The sequence below is a fragment of the Oxyura jamaicensis genome, chromosome 20 (assembly GCF_011077185.1).
Source record: "Oxyura jamaicensis isolate SHBP4307 breed ruddy duck chromosome 20, BPBGC_Ojam_1.0, whole genome shotgun sequence".
NCBI lineage: Eukaryota > Metazoa > Chordata > Aves > Anseriformes > Anatidae > Oxyura > Oxyura jamaicensis.
The window spans coordinates 1,148,147-1,168,820 of NC_048912.1; the positions used below are offsets into that span (position 1 = coordinate 1,148,147).

The 20,674-nt window shown below is 42.7% G+C and overlaps 1 protein-coding gene across 5 annotated transcripts in view; it reads right to left on the bottom strand.

Moving 5' to 3' along the window:
* The window catches only part of RBM39 (RNA binding motif protein 39), a 34,405-nt gene extending 13,945 nt beyond the window's left edge, over positions 1-20,460 (bottom strand). The window contains exons 1-9 of one of the 5 annotated variants that reach the window (XR_004755443.1): positions 20,105-20,460; positions 16,856-16,918; positions 14,971-15,020; positions 10,763-10,957; positions 4,218-4,283; positions 4,057-4,110; positions 2,589-2,706; positions 1,851-2,003; positions 1,235-1,372 (exon numbers count right to left, since the gene is read on the bottom strand). Coding sequence is in view for 3 of the 5 variants with exons in the window: in XM_035343515.1 (XP_035199406.1) it covers positions 1,235-1,372; positions 1,851-2,003; positions 2,589-2,706; positions 4,057-4,110; positions 4,218-4,283; positions 10,763-10,957; positions 14,971-15,020; positions 16,856-16,906 (825 nt within the window). In the remaining 2 variants the exon portion in view is untranslated. The remainder of the gene's footprint in view (positions 1-1,234; positions 1,373-1,850; positions 2,004-2,588; positions 2,707-4,056; positions 4,111-4,217; positions 4,284-10,762; positions 10,958-14,970; positions 15,021-16,855; positions 16,919-20,104) is intronic. The other 4 variants (XR_004755444.1, XM_035343516.1, XM_035343515.1 and 1 more) reach the window with 4 other exon arrangements.
* Positions 20,461-20,674: the final 214 nt, after the last annotated feature.

Sequence of the window (20,674 nt, forward strand, 5' to 3'; positions counted from 1 at the left end):
TAGTGGGTGGCATCCCTGGCTATGGCAGGGGGGTTGGAACTAGATGATCTTTAAGGTCCCTTTCTAACTGAGCCACACTATGATTCTGTGAAATACTAACTGAAACAATATAGTCATGGCACCTCATGTGCCAAGGAACTCCATTTGACAAAGTAAGAAACACAGTTTGCATAATTGAGCAGAGGGTTTAAGAAAAGAATGCCTGTTTTGAATAGTTATTGGTATATGGTAACTCTTACAAGTTTACAGTTACTTGTATGTTTTAAATGCAGTCAGTCATCCTAGAGCCATGAAAACAGTGTTGGAAAGAGACAGCAACACAGAAGTGAGAGGAAGAACTGAGCTTAAGACCAGAGTACGTGGAATCAAGAAAAGGAAAGAGCCTTCACAGCTCTTTATGTAAACCTCCTAATCTACATTAATCCTACTGCCAGACCTTGAGAGAAAAAATAAGAGAACAGCCATGTGAATTACAATTTAATGAACTGCTGTAATTTTCTAGGCTTTTGCACAACTGAATTAAAGAGATACACATACTCAATCTGAACAAAACATCTGAAAATTACTGTTACAATATTTATGAAGCACTGTTAATATCTTAAGAGTATGAAAAATATGAATGGGATTGACAACAAATATTTAAGCAGCGTATTGCATATATTACCTTTACTTTATCTAATAATTATATACCCAGGATGCCTTAGTTAGCACAGTGCTGTATTAGTATTTGTTAGGTCTCCAGTGGGAAGTTCAGATTCAATCTGCTCACTTTCTTAATTCTGAGTGAACATATTGTCATGCCATAAACTGGGACTCCCTGATCAGGAGTGTAAAGAAAGGGGACTACATCAGAGAAGGAAGGGACACACTGCAAAGGTTAACAATGTGAGTCAAAAATTAAGACAGAACCCTTCAGAAAGTGATTAAACTACTACAAAATTACAACAAACAAAGCTTGATTCTAAGTAATTTTAGGTACTCATTGAATTCTCAGCTTTCCATCATATAAGGCCTTCAGGTCAAAAAATCACTGGACCTCACATATTGTGGTTCTCATTTGCCCTCAAATGCTAACTCAGTATCAAAAGACTTGTGGACATATAGGTACAGAATAGTTGAGAATGTGAAGCTAATATTTAGCGGTTGTTAATTATTTCCAGAAGATATTTTAGTGCTCAACAACTAATGTAGGTTTTTCAGATAAACACCACCACAGTGCCAAATCAAAATTTACCCTGCCAAATGGCTCAAAAATTCCTCGAAGCATATCTTCAGTTATGTTGAAGTGTAACGATCCTACGTAGAGCCTCATAGGACCAGCGCTGCCCTTCTGCAAATTATTTGCCATTGCTGCTGCTCTGTTTTTCTCTGCCTATGGAAAAAAATAAGAAAATTATGTAAAAAAATAATTTCAATTATCTGCATACTGCCCACCTGACTAATTTAAAATACAAAAGCCAAAACCATGACAAAGTATAGAGATATAAGTCTCAAGTCTTCAAATTGGACAACTTCATGCAAAATTCTGGCTTGTGCCTAGTAAATTGTCACTTTGCTTTTTTATATACATACACATAGTATATACTATGATTTTGTAACACTATCACAATTTTGTCATTACTATTTTCTTAGCATCATTATTTTCAAAATGCATCTTTTATCAGTTTGAATTGCTTTAATTTGCCTGTCAGCTACTGGAACCCAAAGTCCATTTATAATTAAATTATTTAACCATTCTTGTTACGGTTTTCCAAATGTTCAATGATAATCAAATTTTCAAAAGTTAACTGCTAGCAAGATAACACTGACCACTCAACATGATTAAAAAGTTAGGTTTATCAAGTCCTTACCTGTGATGCTTGTACTATAATTGGTACACCCAGGACTCTCTGTCCAGTTAGTCCTATTGCCAAAGGTACTGAACTAACATCAACAAATTCTACATAAGCAATTCCCTTTGAACGCCTGGAATTTCTATCAGAAATCATTCGCACATCACGAACCTAGAAGACAAGCACAGACAAGACGTTACAGAGAGAGCTACACTAGGAAAAGAGCTAATACAGTCCAACTCGGAGAGAGATTAACAAACAATTACTTGCCAAGACAACAGCTTGGTAATCATGCTGCAAATCTAGAATAGCATCAAACTATCCTAACAAACACATCCCATTTCTGGGATTCAAAGCTAGCATTAAAAGCTATGATTCAAAGCTGAATGTAGTATGCCACAGGAAAAGGGTTGAGAGAACACCTGCAGCACTGTAATGCTTTATACCAAAAGCTTATAACTGATAGAATAAATACTATTTTCAAAATTAGAAGTTAAGCTAAAATTAAAATTATATTGCAACTGGCAGGCCCATCTGCAGAAGACAAGAAGTTCTGAAAAATGAAGTTGTTTGTATCAGAATTGCATCCCTGGTATTTTGCATCACATAACGTTATGAATTATTAACTCCTGATAAATTACTTTCCTGTACAGGAATCTCCAGAAAGCCACTCGCTTACCATTCTGCATACTATCAATCCTGAACTAGGATAACTTGAGGAAGTATTCAGAATCACTTTAACTTCTCTGTAATTACCTTCCCTACTGTAGAGAAAAATTCTTCCAAATCTCTTGGTCGAATTCTCGCAGCTAGCTGCATGCAGAATACTGTTCGAGCATCCCTCTCTTCAGGGGTAAGATTATCAATAGGTTCTCTGAAAAGAAGAAAGGTACATTAAAAATAATCTAAGATAACTCATTTAAACTTTTAGCCGTTCAGGGATATCAGTATTTTGAAGTCTGGTGGTAAAAAACCACCTGCGATATTAAGAAAGGCCAAGAATTGAAAACCTAATACGAATATAACATTTCTTGAATGTGACTAAACACTGCGTAAGCATTAAGTGTGACTGGAAAATTGTATTTTAAGTTCAGAAGCCCCACCTAAGCAGAGACTGTCGTTTTGCTACTCTCCTGAACAGGTAAACATACCACTAAGGAGTATACAGTCAAAAATATGAGATGCAAGGAGAGGAAAACAAAGAAAACAGGATTAATTATCACAGACTAGCCAGCTAAACCTTCAGACAAGCAGTATTTTTTCTTTTTACTGGCTTTACAAACTGTAGCATTACATACAGACAGTCACCTCAGTCAGAGCATGACATCTATACAAACAGAACTCCCCAGTCCTCACCTTTTGATAGTGTTAGCTTGTTAACCCAAAAAAAGCATGAATAGTGAATAATTACTGTCAGCCCAGACACTAGATCAGTGTTCTATTTTAATACTGAACACCAGCTGAAATCAGTCAGATGCTTCACTTTTAAACTGTTGAAGATTCAACGCTTAAAAAAAAAATTGCACTTAAGTACAGGATAGAATTAATATGCCAGATCCTGGATTGAGTTTTTAGTAGTATAATCCTTTACACTTATATGTATCTACATGAAAAAAAGTCACCGAGAATACACAAGAGAATTTTAAATTATCTCAGTAAGACTTTACTAGTAAGTGAAAAAACGTGCAAGATCATTTAAATTTAACTGTATTAATTTAGCAAATAATCTTACTAGCAGCTGTCTAAATCAAAGCCCCTTAATTGAAAAGCTTAAGAATGAATAAGCACTTTCTGGATTTCAAAGTTACCTGGCTTCTCTACAAATAACATCAACAGTGATTAGGAAAAAAAAGCATTTTCACAGTACTTTGAATTCTGTATTTAGTAAGATTTAACAGAAAAGTTTTAAAGCTCTAACATCAATTAGAATTAACTTGAAAGAGCTTGGAAATACAGGAAAATTACAAGCAAAGCAAGACATGTTTTGCAAATTGACATTATTTGCAATTGTACACTGATAATTGGAGGGGAGGCGGCAGTTTATAACACAGGGAGAAAACAACCTATTTTTAATGCTCTCCTTTCATGGGCTTTCTGAATGAGTAATCCCAGCATTACTTGTGACTGTATGTCAGACAGTGAGTGATCATGCATTGTTTCACCATTACTTTTCCAGCTTCACTTGAGGGTGGGTAAAAAAAAGTAAACATGCAAAAATAACTACCTAACAGGGCTCTTGTCTTTTCTGAAAGGACTTTTGCTTCTGGATCGTCGTCTGCTGTAAAGAGATTAACAACAAGATTACCAAAAAACTTCAAATATACTGGTCTTACTATAAAGAAAACGTATTAATGATGCAGTAAAAAGTAGAGAAAACTCAGAAACCTTAATTTGATGCTGTGAGGCAGACCAATCTTCCCTCTGATGGCACTGTTGAATTTTGGACCAGAACTACGGCAAAAGCAAAGACAGACATTACTTACCAGAGTAACTGAATTCAAGATTTCTTGCCTGTACTCACAATACATTAACAGCATTCACCCACCCTTCCAGTTGAACTTGTAAACACTTTCCATTAGCACCGCCCATAGCATGCATAAGCTATGCATAACACACTGAACCACCATGCATACAATATGCTTCATGCTCAGCTTCATATGCATTGCAAAAAAACTCAGAATATGCAGGATTCCGAGAAATAACTGAAGCCAGAGCCAGACAGCATTTATGTATGCAGAGTACTCTGAACTACAGTTATTGTTGTAATCTTATTTATATGTTTGTCCACATGCATATTCCACTGATGACAGCAAAGCAGTGCCTTTATTGCCTGGAACTCAGCCTCAATTTTGAGCAAAGTAGTGCTGGCAGAACTACTCGCTCAGGTGTAACATCTTAGAACTGAAAACTTCATGAGATTTAAGTTGCAAGTGGAAACCCAAGTAGCTGCTTGCAGATACCAGCAAGATTCTTGGAAATTCACTAGTGTTTGACTCAGCTACAACCACTACAAAGTGCTACATATATATAAATGAAGCTTCCTCCTTTAAGTAAAGTTTTTAATGGACATCAAAGCATAGAACCATTTAAGCCAGTAAACCTTATATAGTTATGCCACCACAACAGGAATTCAGTCTCTTGGCTGATTTTAATTTTAGTTCACCAGGCTTCAAAGAGGCTATTACAACAGATGGTCATCTGACCATTCCCTCCACACTGAGGTAGTCCTCTTGCTAGTTATGGTGGCAGAGAGTAACAAACTGTGACCAAGTAGTAAGATTCCTCTTATCGTCTTCTCCCTGAACTTGATCTCCTTGTAGATCCAAGGCAAAGAACACCACCTGTTAACATTCTTTCCATGTATCGACTGAACAGCAGGGGCACAGACTGAATGCTATGGGGTTTCAGCTTTTTCATCTGCACAGAACTGATTCTTTCTCCTGAGGCTATAAATTGATGTGAAGACACTCTGAAAGATAAAGTGGTCTGAAGACATTAAGTAGTCTTTCACTAAATCCATGTAGCCAGCCACGTCTTCTTGCTACCCAGGGAAGCAGCAATGCTGACAGTTAAGCTCAGCATCCACAACAAGGAAGATGCCCATTCTAAACGTGCCATGACACCATAACAGGTGGAAGATCTAAGGCTAAGAGCTTCAGGCTAAGATACAAAACCATGCTGACCCACTTAAGGGAAGGAAAACATGGCTCTGTGTACCACTGGGGGGCAGGGGAGGGAGGAAGAATCAGACAGTTTAGAAGCTATTTGTTATGAGAAAATACAAAGAAAAAGAACAGGCACATACTAGGTAGTATGGTGGATGAGAACAGCTGCTGGAAAATGCCTTCAGTTAAATACTACATTTCCTCCTCAAGTTCAATGAATGGCTGCTGGGAGCACCTAATCAGGTCCTCCAATGTCTACAATATGTACTGCCAAAAGCTGCAACTGAAAACATCGACACTGGTTTTAAAGGTTTACCGGAAGGAATTACCCCTGTACCTTCACACCGTGTTGTCCATTTCAATTCATACGCAGCATGACTAACTACAGTGAGCCTAATCTTCAGAATGCTAACACGCAGACGAACTAACCAATGATTAACCATCAAGACCATGACTTTTAAGCAAACGCCAAAAGATGTTTTCTTATTATATACTTGCTCAAACCCAGTGAAAAAAACTGAGAAGATACAGAGTAAATTTTCAAATAATGCATGACTTCTGAGAAGAGGAAAAAACGTTATCCATCTTCACACTTGACAAACAAGCAGTATCAGATTTACAGGACAAATAGGGAGGAACATTACAAACCCCAGCAAAGTAAAGGCATAACAGACTGAACAGGAAGGCCTCAGAAGCTGAGGCAATATGATGGTCTGAGTGAACTTCAGATCTTTTTTCAACAGTAACTGACAGATGCATTTCTTTGCATTGTTCTACAGTTGTAAAACTGTAGATCTCAGAAATTTTCTTCTCTCCTATTGCCTCTTCAAGAACTCTTTGCAGTTGTTCTCCAGTTCCTGCTTCATGCATAACAGAAGCACTGATTCACAAGCAATTTATCTTTATGTCTGGGGGTTACCTTCTTCACAAATCAAATGTATTAAGCCCCACATATAACAAAAGCACAGCTAGGTAAATATTTTCCTAAAACTGCATGATTCCACATAGCCCAAGAAAATAATCAAGTGAGAAGACAACTAGTAAAAAGTCAGCTTTCACATCTGTCATATCCAGGAGTCCAACTAAAGCATCTCATATGAGGTAAACTTTGACCAAAGTCCAAGAGAGTCAGTGTTTGTATATGGACTATATTCCCAGCAGCTTTGCCCAAGTTCTTGGTTTCAAAATAGCAAGTGTACAGTCTAAGTGACTTCTACTGTACATTAGGAGTAGCTGAGACTTCTCAGCCAGATGTCTACGCAAGAACACATGGCCATGCTGAAGTGTTTCTGCTTGTTTTTTAAAAAGTCTTGTAACTGTAAAACCCTTAAACAGCAAGATAAGTAAAAAGAACATAATGGAAAAAGCACTGTGAATACTTGTGGTTTTACTCAGGTTGGTAGTCAAGTTGTACCACAGCCACTCTCTCACTCCCCCACCTCAAGGGAGAGGGGGGAGAAAATATGACGCAAAGGGCTCAGGGGTTGAGATGAGGATGGGGATATCATTTAACAATTATTGTGATGTTTAAAAGAGACTCAGAGTAGGGAGACAGCAAGATTTACTGCCTATTACTAACAAGGTAGAGAAGTGAGGAACAAAGGAAAGAAACCAAATACGCCTCCCCCCCCCCATCCGCCCTCTTCCACCTCCTCTCCCTGAGCAGCGCAGGGGAACAGGGAAAGGGAGTTATGGTCAGTCTACAGGACTCTGTCTCTGCCACTCCTCAGTCACTCTGTCCCTGCTCCAACGTGGGGTCCCTCCCACAGGATGCCATCCTTCCCAAACTAATCCTATGTGGGCTTCCCACAGGCAGAAGCGCTTCAAGAACTGCTTCAGATATGGGTTGCCCACAGGCAGCAGCAGCTCCTGCCAGGTCACCTGCTCCTGCATGGTCCCCTCTCCACAGACTGCAGCTCCAGCACAGAATCTGCTCCTGTGATGGGTCTCCACAGGAAGTAGCCTCCTCTAGGCCACATCCACCTGCTCCACTTTGGTGTCTTCCACGGGCTTCAGCGCGGAGATCTGCTCCACCACAGTACTCCATGGGCTGCAGGGGCCTGCTTCACCATGGGCCTCACTACAGGCCACAAGGGAAATTCTCCAGCGCCTGGAGCACCTCCTGGCCTCCTTCACTGACCTTGATGTCTGCAGGGCTGTTTCTGACTCCTCTCTCTCTCCCAGATGCTGTTCCTCAGCAGATTTTTTTTTTCCGTATCTTAAATATGCTCTCACAAGAGGCACAAACAACATTGCTTATTGGCCCTGGCCAGCAGGAGGGCCCTTATCTAAGTTTGGGCATTTTCTGGATTCTTTTCGCAGAAGCCACCCCAATCGCCCCCCTGCTACCAAAACTTGCCATGTAAACCCACTACAACACTCATCAAGGAAAGCCAATCACAATTTTGAAAAGTTACATTTAATGACTGTATCACACTTCAAGACAAGAAATTCGAAGTCCTCAAGTTCTCCATGCCACACTGTTCTCCTTTTCCTTCAGAATTATCTACACTAGACAGATATCCACTCTCCAGCACTGCAGAGATGCATGACCACTGGCAGTGAGAACACCTTGCAGTTTAAAGATCAGAGGATTAAGAGTGAGTAAACAATACAACCAGGAAGCATTTTGAACTGGATGCAGCAGCCAACACCACCTGCAGTAACACCAACTCAGAACTGTCTGAACAACCCCACAAGGTTAGGCTCCAGATGCGAATTCTCAATCCAGCAGGTGGTATTTTAATTTCATTAGGCATTCTGCTTGTCACCTATCAAACATGGATCTGATGGCACTGCAAATAGAGAAAATTTCCTCACATGGAAGCATCATTTTTGGAAGATCCAAAGGTAAGTGAAGCAAGGAGGCTCATGATGCAGGAGACTTCACCTCCAGAACTACAGAATCACAGAATCGTCTAGGTTGGAAGAGACCTCCAAGATCACCGAGTCCAACCTATGACCTAACGGTAACAAGTCCTCCACTAAACCATATCTCTAAGCTCTACATCTAAACGTCTTTTAAAGACATCCAGGGATGGTGACTCCACCACCTCCCTGGGCAGCCTATTCCAGTGACTAACAACCCGTTCAGTAAAGAAGTTCTTCCTAATATCCAACCTAAACCTCCCCTGGCGCAACTTTAGCCCATTCCCCCTCGTCCTGTCACCAGGCACGTGGGAGAATAGACCAACCCCCACCTCGCTACAGCCTCCCTTTAGGTACCCGTAGAGTGCTATAAGGTTGCTCCTGAGCCTTCTCTTCTCCTAACTAAACAACCCCAGCTCCCTCAGCCGCTCCTCGTAAGACTTGTTCTTCAGACCCTTCACTAGCTTCGTTGCCCTTCTCTGGACTCGCTTGAGCACCTCCATGTCCTTCTTGTAGCAAGGGGCCCAAAACTGAATGCAGTACTTGAGGTGCGGCCTCACTGGAGCCGAGTACAGGGGGACAATCACTTCCCTGGACCTGCTGGCCATGCTGTTTCTTATGCAAGCCAGGATGCTGCTGGCCTTCTTGGCCGCCTGAGCACACTGCTGGCTCATATTCAGCCGACTGTCAACCACTACTCCCAGGTCCTTCTCTGCCAGGCAGCTTTCTAACCACACATCTCCCAGCCTGTAGCTCTGTTTGGGGTTGTTGTGCCCCAGGTGCAGGACCCGGCACTTGGCCTTGTTGAACTTCATACCGTTGGCCTCGGCCCATCGGTCCAGCCCATCCAGATCCTCCTGCAGAGCCTTCCTACCCTCGAGCGGATCGACACACGCACCTAACTTGGTGTCGTCTGCAAACTTACTGAGGGCGCACTCGATCCCCTCGTCCAGATCATCGATGAAGATGTTAAAGAGGACTGGCCCCAGTACTGAGCCCTGGGGGACTCCACTAGAGACTGGCCTCCAACTGGATTTGACTCCATTCACCACAGCTAATGACTTCCCAAAGGTCAGCATCCACTATAGAGAACTTCAGTGCAGAGCCTTTTTTTGTTCCAAAGGAGGTCCTTTTCTTTTGTATCTTCTGAACAAAACCTAGAATTTTGATGCCATCTTTGCACATCTATTGTTTCAAAAAGCACCATCCATGACTTGCAGAGGAACTAGAGCTAACTGCTGGCCCCCCAACAGTCACTGCCAAGGCCTCTGGAAGGCGGGTAGTTAGTTGCCCTATACCTGTCTTCCACTAAGCTGATTTAAAAGTTGAATTGCACTTGGTTATTGAAATAAAGAATGCAACACTGTCAAACCAGTAAGTATCCTAGTATCCCTCCCAGGGTATACTAGAATACCTGGTCTTTTTGTTCACCATCTTTCAATACCAGAGAAATTGCCCAGAACAGCTAGGGCAGAATATCTTAAGAATGCAAAAGCCCTCTCATAATTGTGTACCTTCCTTGCACAACACACCTGGATGCATCAGAATAGACATGGGTTATTGTAGTAACATGCACACTTTCAACTTCTACCTAAGGGAATGTATTTCAGAAGACAAGGGTGCTGAAGCTCCTGAATTTCTCCGGGTGGAGAACTTGCACCCAGTGATGACAGGAAAAACAAAGAAAACCCTTCTAACACAAACAAGAGAAGGCAGTGCCTCCCAGCTAACTCATCAGAAGAGCAGCATTCTCCTTCATACACCACTACATCAGAAATAAGAGGACTGGCAGACCCCACCAGAAAGAAAGGCAAGAGATCTTGACTGGGGATCCTCTGTTTATAAGGCAGTCTGGAGCCTCAACAGTGCCACATTCCAGCTAGCTCCTGTAATTTTGCAGGTGCCAAAAAGCTACAGAACACAAGCTAACCGTGCATCGCTGCAGTCTTTGGAGCTGAAGCCCAAATCTCCAGAAATCCTGATACAAAAGAGACATACCAGGGTGAAACACAGAGCAGGGCTGATCAGTACACAGGACTGATGAAAGCAGACGAAATGTGACGCACAGCCTGCAGATGCAGTGTATTTGCAGTATGTAAACACCAACATGTAGGTGGCTTAGTGCCAAATGAGACTGGGACCTCCACCATTTTTGTCTGCATTGCTAGAGTACTGACAGGAATACTGCATTCAGATAAAAAGGAAAACTACTAAGAGGAATGGGATATGTCACTGTCCTCCTCTTTTTCTTTCCATATTTATTGAACCACCTTCAACCTTAACCTCTCGCTCCCTTTCTTGAGGCAATTAGCAACCAATATAGAAAGACAGTGAGACTTTAAGCTCTCACATCATACACTGAGGCAAGATGCATGCAATTTGACACAAGTAACCTACTAGGGACTTCTATAGCGGCCTCTGAATCTGCGGTCTCTACTTCTAGAACGGCTGCGTCTGCGTTCTTTGCTTCTGCTCCGTTTCCTTTCCCGGCTTCTGCTCTTTTTTCTTTCCCGGTCTCGGCTCCGCTTGCGTTCCTTGCTTCTGCTCCTCTTTCTGTCATGACTTCGACTTCGGCTCTTGCTCTTTTTTCTCCTGGGAGGGGGGGGGGGGGGGGGGGTAGAAAGCAACTCTGGTTACAAATGCAGCTCATTATCATCAGTTCTATTATTTATGCACATTCTACAGCTCCTCTAACAGAATGCTAGAGACATTAACATGAAAAAGTTGCTACTTCCTGGTATTTGTATCAATCTTTTAGTTAAATGGGTGGTTTAGCACATCAGAAACCTTGTAAAATTCATCATGAGGAAGATAAAGTGCTCTGAAGCACTTTTGTTCAATTTATTTTTGTAATCAAAGCATGCTTAGAGTAACAGGACTGAAAAACTATTTTATGTATTAAAACTAGTGCATAGTAAATGCAGTACTTCATGTGTCACCTCTTAAAGATTTTAAATACACCATCATGAAGCAAGAATAACTCAGTATTTTTATAGCAAAGTACAACAAAACACAACAAAAAAAGAAAGTAAGGAAAAGGAAGGCTGTTTTCTTCTGATACTGTCTGCCACCAGTTTTAACACGCTGCCTAAGAGTTTTGCTTCTGCTTTAAGATTCCTACTTGCTACACCACTTACTTTTCTACATCTGTGGCTCTTACAGGTTTGGTGCATACCTTTAAGTCAATTCTGTCTCATATTTGAAAATCAATGAGCCACTGTTTCATTCTTGCATAGTATATTTGGATTAACGGTGGATTTTTTTTTTCCTATCTCAGTCTCAGCCTGCAAAAATTTACCATCTCACAGTTTAAGATACCTATGTATGTGTAATACACTTCAAACAGATGACCAAGCAATTACTTTAGACCACCCAACTAAGTTTTGGGAATACTCAAACTTGCTGCAACCCTTTTGAAATTCAAAACAGTTACTACAGTAAAAATCTCTCAGTTCCCACATATAACAGAGCCCTATCATCATTAGCAGCTTTTGATCTCTAATCTCTACCTAGGAAGCCCCATTACAACTGTCTTCGTCATTATCCCTCAAGAGAAACTTTGTGATTTGGTCATTTGGTTTTAAGAACTAGAAGATGGCCATAATAAAGTGAAACGTTCAGGTGTTTTGATACTTGTTGACTTTTTTTACAATACCCTAACAGTTTCTCTATTATTTTTGTACAGAGAAAGTGCAGCATCAAAACCCAATACTCAGAATCCTTTTGACACCACCCTGACAATTGGAATGATCTGCATTGCTGTCACTTAACCACACTTCCTACTGTAATACAATATAGGACAGTGTTAGAGGTGTAGTCTCTCTCCTAAGATCCACCACTTACTGTTATCTCCTTAAATCACAGAATGGCTTGGAAGGTCCCTTTTTAAAGTACATCTAGCTCCACCCCCCCGCCATAGTCAGGGATACCACCAGGTTGCCCAGGGCCTCATCTTATCTGGTCTTGAACACGTCTGGGGATGTGGCATCCACAATTTCTCTGGGCAACCTGTTTCAGTGCCTCGCCAACCTCTGAGCGAACAAGTTCAATCACCTACTCTCATATCATCATAGTTCCCCCAAAATACCATCTGGAGCCTAATGTATTGAGCAACACCCTACCTAGTAACTACAGCTAGACTTCAGTACGAAGTTACCAGCCATTCACCATCTCACTGTGCGCTGAACCTTGTTTGCACGCTAGGCTCCTAACAGACAAGATTCTCAAAAAAAAATTGTGTTCTGCCTTCCAAACATAATTGGATAGATAGTACAGACACATAGCAAAATTGTAGAGAAGCTTAAGGAATTAAGAATCTAACACAAACATAGTGTTATTTGTTCACTAGTGCTGAAAGCTTAAATTAATGCTCATTTTTAGCTGTTGATATTTAGCATTTACAAAGTGGTGTTGTTTATTTTTTCCGGATTTAAGTTTCAGCATTATAAAAGTCACAACTCTGGGACAAAAAGCTCCACACCATTACAAAACTGCAACACAGTAAGTTAGTAATTACTGCAAAACTGAAACAAGGGTACACCACAGGATCAACATTTTTGAACATGCACATGCGTACTATCAGGAAAGCTGAAAGAGGCAGAACTGCACACAAAACAGACTGCAAGACTAACAGTATCAAAACACCTGAACTTTCTTCTGTTTCGGAATGATGGAACTTTTTTTTTTCCTGAACTTAATTTACTTTTTGTCTCAATTAAAAATAAACTCAGAGCGCACAGGACTGAAAGCTGAAAATGGGACTGTGGGCAGAGAGAAAACAAATGCCATCACTTTAATCTCTGAGAGGCTACGAGCTGAAATACATTCTAGTATTCACCTCATCTACCACAAACCCAGGTCAGAACCAGTTCTGAAATTGGGGAAACACTATTCTTCTTTTGAACGCAGTTTGTATTTTGGGGCTAGTCATTCAAATAAAAGCAAGCTTTTACATGTCAGCTATATATGTATTCTGAAATGATAAAAATTCCAAACAAAAATATTGGTAAGAGCTGATTTTGATAGAGTTTCAGGGGGTCTCAGTATTTAACATGAGAATGATGTTCACGGCCTAAGTCTGAGGTTGGTATTCCAACCCTGGAATTATGTCGCTGACCAGTTAAGAAGGGCACACTTCAGCAATGCTTCCTAAGGAATGTGTGCTTATAATATGGTTCCTTAAAAAAGTTTTAGTGTAATTTAAAGAAATGGATTGCAAATAAACAGCTGTTACACAAATTAATAAATCAAGGACTAAAATACTCAATTGGGAATGTGAACAGTAGTGAGAATATAGGGGAGAGGAGGGGAACGAGTGCGAAACAATGCAGCAAGTTTGCTGATGACGCTAAACTGGGAGTGGCTGACATGCTGGAAGGCTGTGCTGCCATCCAGTAAGACCTGTACAGGTTGGAGAGTTCGGCGGGGAGAAACTTAATGAAATATATAACAAGGGCAAGTGTAGAGCCCTGCATCTGGGCAAGAACAACCCCAGACACCAGTGTAAGTTGGGGACTGCCCTGCTAGAGAGCAGTGAAGAGGAGAGGGACCTGGGGGTCCTGGTGGACAGCCAGATGACCATGAGCCAGCACTGTGTCCTTGTGGCCAAGAAGGCCGGTGGCATCCTGGGGTGTATCAGAAGGGCTGTGGTTAGTAGGTTGACAGAGGTTCTCCTCCCCCTCTACTCGGCCCTGGTGAGACCACATCTGGAATATTGCGTCCAGTTCCGGGCCCCTCAGTTCAAGGACAGGGAACTGCTTGAGAGCGCCCAGCGCAGAGCCATGAGGATGATTAAGGGAGTGAAGCATCTCCCTTACGGGGAGAGGCTGAGGGAGCTGGGTCTCTTTAGCTTGGAGGAGACCGAGGGGTGACCTCATTAATGTTTATAAATATGTAAAGGGTGAGTGTCAGGAGGATGGAGCAAGGCTCTTCTCAGTGATACCCAACGATAAGACAAGGAGCAACGGGTGCAAGCTGGAACATAAGAGGTTCCACTTAAATATGAGACTAAACTTTTTCCACATTGAGGGTGACAGAGCACTGGAACAGGCTGCCCGGGGGCGTTGTGGAGTCTCCTCTGAAGACTTTGAAAACCCGCCTGGACATGTTTCTGTGTGACCTGATCTAGGTGTTCCTGCTCCAGCAGGGGATTGGACTAGGTGATCTTTCAAGGTCCCTTCCAAACCTTAATATTCTGTGATTCTGCAACTAAACCTTTCAAGAAAGCAGTGGCATTGAACTGTTCTAAATTGCTTAAAATTTCACACCAAATAATTTTGAAGTTCAAACTTTACTGCACTGCTAAAACAAACAAAAAAAATAAGAGATTAATCATGCTGAACCTATCAAGTCTGTATTTTTATCTGATGCTAAAACAATAAGTGTTTCCACAGATTTGATGGCATCACTGACAAGGGTGTAACTATATTTGTAAAAGAAGAAAGTTTCATGATTTCTGCAACTGCAGTAAATACAAGTATCAAGCTAATCCAGTTTATTTCCTTGGACATTAATGACATGCATTCAAAAGGTTTTTTGTTGTTGTTTGTTTGTTTTTAGAAAAAACAGCCCCCTCCCCCAAAAGCAAAGTATGGGAAGATACTTACTTCTTGCTGCGTTCTTCGTGGCCATTGGCACTGCTCAATTTGTTCTCATCCTAAGCAGGGTTGATAGAAGAACATCGTGAGGACGAAGCGGAAACATTTCAAGTGGTCAAAGGGTAATGGGAATAGGAATAAGAAAATACAAAACAAAAATTTTAATACTAAATTACTTGTTTACAGTTTAATGTGGAAAGATTTAGATAATTTAGGTAGCCATGTTTAACCACTTTGCTGCTTAATTTTAAGTCATACAATTATAAAATGCAAAACTTACATCATTTAAAAATGTATATTAAATTGTAGGTACTTCCTTACATGGTTTAGAGACTAGGTTATCCTGTAGAATTCAGCACTCAAGTGGTTAAAAGTTATTTCTATAAAATGTAAGAGGAAGTTTAAGGTTTGCGTGCCCCTCAGATCAGCACCAAGGCTATATCTCTGCCTAAGCCCCAGTGGCTATGCTAGCAGCCAGCCACTATCGATTTCCTGTGACCGATGCCATTCCCGAGATCTTCGCTCATTTTCGTTGAAGGGTTGTAAGAGCTTGATGCCACCTCTGTCACACATCTCGCCCTGAAGCAAACAGGGATTCACACTGCTTTAGTAACGTCGACTCCCAAGAAAGTCATCAATAATCCACCAGTCCAGCCTAAACATTCCCTATTTCCATACCTGTTTACATGGAAAATATCCATGTTAAACCAGGACACAAGAATTTTAACATAACAATTTACAAATTACTCTTCAAGATTTTATGTAACTACTAAATATTACATAAACTAAATATACCATTTAAAACTTACAAATGCTCATCCAAAATTCATGAGATGCTTGTAACACTGCAGAATAGGCTAACAATAGCTGCTATATAGTTTATATACTTGCTTTACAATTTAATCACAACGGTTACATCAGAAGAACAATTACTAAATGTCTTAAACTTTATATACATTACTTGTGAAACCAGTGCTAAAGCATGCATGATGTTAACACTTTACCACCATTTGGTGAAAAACAAAAAAAGACAGTATTCATTCACTGCTGGTTTGGGTAAGAGACGTCACTACACTAATCAATAAAAAAATTTGCATCAAAATTGTCATTTCCTAATTGAACAACTAGGACAGAAGAATACAAGAGCTTTTTTTTTTTTTAAATGACACCGCAGACTGTGATACTGTCTTTTACTTGCTAAGAATGTTCTATTCAGGGATCCAAGAATTTAGGTAAATTCGTCCACTCAGCAATTGATTTCCACCTGCTCTGTTAAAAGATTAACCATCACCAGTCTTCTGCATTAAGAGCAAGTCTCTCTCTTCTTGCACTGAGCAGACCGTTCAAATATTTACTTGCCATGGGACTGGTGAAAAGGTTATTCTTGGAACCCTGCTGTTTTCCCAAACCACTGCATTCACCTTGTTGCTATACCAAACTGGACCTGGCAATTTTAGGAGAGGTTTTTGGTTTCTTGGATTTTTTGTTTGTTTTGTTTGGTTGGTTTTGGGTTGGTTGTTTTTTGTTTGGTTGGTTGGTTTTTGTTTTGTTTTTAAACCTAGGGGACCACGGTACAGCGATACGTCACTCAATTACTACCTTATGATTGACAGTTCACACTGGAATCAAAGGTGAATTCATGGGAGTAGAGGTGAGATATCGTTAGGCAAGTCTACAAAGAGAGATAGATGGGCATTTATTCATCACGCTGAAGTGAAACTACTGCACAATATAATTACATTAACAGCATATATTTACTTGCAAGTTACATGTAATGCATCTCCAGTAAGATAAATCATGAGGGCTCCAGGGATGTTAGTTTACAGTTCAGCAGTAGTTTCATGTATAATGCTAAATTACGGTAAGCAGGACCTCACTGGCACGTTTTTCTCACCTTCTTGTAAGGAGCTTCAAGCATTGCTTCAATATCAATATCATCAGCCATTTTTCAGGACACCTGAAAGAAAAAGTAAAATCCAGCTAAGAGGGTAAAACACCTTTGTGCTTTATGTTCCAAAAGCCTCTGCTTAACAGGCCATCATTGCATCAGCACAAATTCACACAGCATTGTCTCAGAAGACATTTCCAACAGGAACTAGAATGAAGCTCACCCAGTGAGATGTTAAAGAATGTGACACAAAGCACCAACCAATTACAGCTGCGAACAACAAAAATGCTATCAAACAATTACCAAGTAGAAACCCCTGAGGTATTCCACTTGTTTCTTCCAAAACAAAGAGCACGGATAATTTATGATGCAGAAACATGGGTCTAGTGGCCATCTTAAGACATACTAGAGCCTGACCAAAGGACTACCCAAGAGAGACACATAAAGAACAAATGTTCAGGCAAACCTGTTTGCAGTTTCCTTGCATTTGCTACCGTCACACTTGCTAGTCTGAAGACTTAGATTTCCTTTAAGAAATCTGACCTCCTGCACAGCACAGGCCACAGAAGAAACCTGTGATTCAAGCATTAAAAAAAGCATACACAAGATCCATCCAGTCTGGAATTTTGTGTTTAAACAAACACCATGCCCTGTAATACCTGTCACCTCAGACTACTTTTCAACTTCCTAATGTAATTTTGTGTTTATTATACTCTGAATTCCATTGACATTTCATTTTCTTTCCCTATGCAGGTACGCTGTTAAGAGCCTCCCAGAGATCTCTGTAGAAGTAGAGACTCAACATCCTCTCACCTCCTACTAGAACAGTTTCATTTTTTTTTCCTTTCTAAAACTAAGTAAGGCCAGGCCTCCGGATCTGAGTCAGACAACCCAAGATTGAGGATTTTCTTCCATGTGTGCCATAGTTTTTTTTCCAATCTGGGTTAGTTCCTGCACCTTGATTACAAGTCCTGCTGTAAGAACTGTGCTTACAAGACTCTTCCCCAGTATAATGAAATGGCTCCAAATTTCCAAGATTCTTTAAACTGTTCACCCATAACCTTATAACTGAGATTATTGTAACAGATCTGTACTACATTTAAGGATCAAGTTACTCTTCCGCATTAGTACATCAAAGAATAAAACACAATCCTTTAGCAGTATCAGAGCACTTAAGTTCATACTTAATCGCTTAACTAATAAGGCACACTAACCTCATTTTCAAGTTATTACCTCTTGGGCTATAGTGCCACCACTTATAAGTTCAGCTATACTTCATTTACATATAACAGCTCTGTATCCTTTTTTACCGGTGTATTTACAAGTCCTGTAGATATACACATATGGATAAATTCACTACTACTCTGCCCGTGTTCGGTATGAACAAGTACATCAGTATGATTTAGGAGCACCAAAAAGCACCAGGCCAAACCCTGGTTTCTACAAGAAACAATCCTTGCCAGAGGCAACTCCCACCCATAACTACTTTTCCATACGTGCAATTGAGCTAGCATACCCAGCTGTACTTGGGATGTAATTCCTCATCCTGAAGGGGAGTGACCAGGGGGAGCGTGGGGGACAAAACAGGGAGAGCCAAGTCATGAACAGCACAAAAAAAGTGAATTAGGAATGACTATTACTGCGCTCACCCAAATAAGAGTGAGTGAACTATCATTTGGGTGGGTTCAAAACAAAGGTCCTCATTCACAAGGAATTCAGCCATGGAACTCACTGTCCCAGAGTGCTGTAGTTGCAAACAAAGAAAAAAACACACGCAGGCTTCAAAACAAACAAAAAAAAAACATACACAGAAGTTTACAGAAAAGGCTTTTCATTAAACAAAGACCCTCCTTGTGACCTTGAGACACAACTAGCTGATGACTAAGTGATACTTCTCTCTGTGTACTCTATGATTGTCCTGTGCTTCTATTCTTTCTTGGCCACTTGCTGTTAGCCCCTATCACAGACAAGATACCAGATTAGGTAAACCTTTAATCTCACCCCATGCAATCTATATACTCAATGCAAAACACTTTTGTTGGTATAACACTAAACTTTCATCAATGCATCAATTCTGTTTATGTAACAGACCTATCAACTTTGTAATTCTAGCTAAAAATCACAATATGCACGGTTTTCTATTAAAACTCACAAATAAGAGTCCATGCATTTTAAATAAATAAAAGTCATAATTTCCAAATATCTTTCATTAAACACTGAAGAAGCTCAAAATAATTCTTAAAAAGCCCTTATTCTTCCTCCAAAACAAAAACAACACATTTTTATATGCTTGACGGCTCTGCAGAAAAGAAACCAGCAAACAAGGAATTAATTATACTTGAATCTTTCTGGATTAACATAAAACCTAAACAGATATTAAATTTACTGCTACTAATCTCGTCAGTACTTCACTTTAAGATTACATCCTATTTGAAATTCTTGTTATGTATTAACACAGCTAAAATGACACCTCTACTCTTGTTTTGCAAAAAGCCTTCTGGAAAAGATCAGGAAATGTTACAAAGAACTTCAGCTGTACGGGTGACAGCACAGCTTTCGGCTACACACACCCCTCTGCCCACCCCAGAATTCTCCCGGATTCCTATGGGACCAAACCCGAACGAAACCAAGTTCGGGTTCTCAGCTACATCTGCCCCGCTCTGACAGCTCCGTCGCACGGGGCACCGGCCAGAGACCTTTGCTCCCCTGCCGCCCAGCCTAAGCCTCCACCGGCGCCACCTGGGCCCTGCCACCCCCGGCGGTTCGCCCGTCCGCGGCCCCGCGCCGCTCCCCACGCGTGAGGGGCCCCGGGCCCGCTCCGCTCCTCCCCGCCACGCTCCGCTGCCGGCTCCGGCGACGGCAGGGCCGGAGCCCCGCGCGGGCCGGGGCCAGTCACTCCGCACAGCGCCATCGTGGGGGGACTCTGGGAGGGACAAGGCGGCGGCGGGGCCGGCCAGGTCCGCCCGCTACGTGGCCGTAGGAACAGCCAAACCCCGCACGACCAGGCCGCGGGGCTCGGGGCGGGGGCAGGGGCAGGCCGGGCGCCGCCCGCTCCAGCTCCGTGAAGGCGCAGGGCGGTCGCGGGCAGGGGACGCGGCAGCAGGGAGCGGGGCCGCCCGGCCGGGGCGAGGCGCCCACGGCCGCGGGAGGGGCCCGGGCCTCTCGGCCGCCCGCGGGCCCGGGCCGCGGCACCCCCCTTCCGGGCCAGGCCGCGGCTCTCCCAGCGCCAGGGCCCGGCCCCGGCCCGGCAGTTACCTGCGCCGCGGGCAGATGCGGTCCTCGTTCGGGCGTCCGGGGCCCGGCGGCGGCGGCTCCCGGTTCCGGCACTGGCTGCGTTGACGGTGGGGGATGGGCCCGAGCAATCGGGAGCCCTCTCCGGGCAGCTGGGGGTCAGGCGGACGGCGCCGCTCAGCCAGCCGCGGGGCGGCAGGCGGCGAGGGGCGGCGCGACCGTGGCGGGCAGTCCCCAGACCCGGGCTGGGCCCCGGCTCCGGCCGCGGCGGCTGCTCCCTGAAATGGCGCCCGCCGCGTCTCGCTGCTCGTAGGCTCCGCGAGCGGCACGGGGGCGCCCAGCGCCCGGCGCAGGGGCTCTCGCGAGACCCGAAGGCCGGGCCAGGCCCTGCGCCCGCCGCGCCTCGCGAGACAGCGCAGACGGAAGACGTCACTCAAACGCTCGCGAGGCCTGGGAGGAGGGGTTTGCTCGTCCCTTTCCTCACCGTGGTTCTCGCGAGAGCTCCGCGCCCGCCCGCCCTGGGAGGTAGGGGGTGGCCCGCGGGCGCTGAGCGTCGCGCCGCCATTTTGCCCCCCTCCCTCAGCGTCTGCGGGC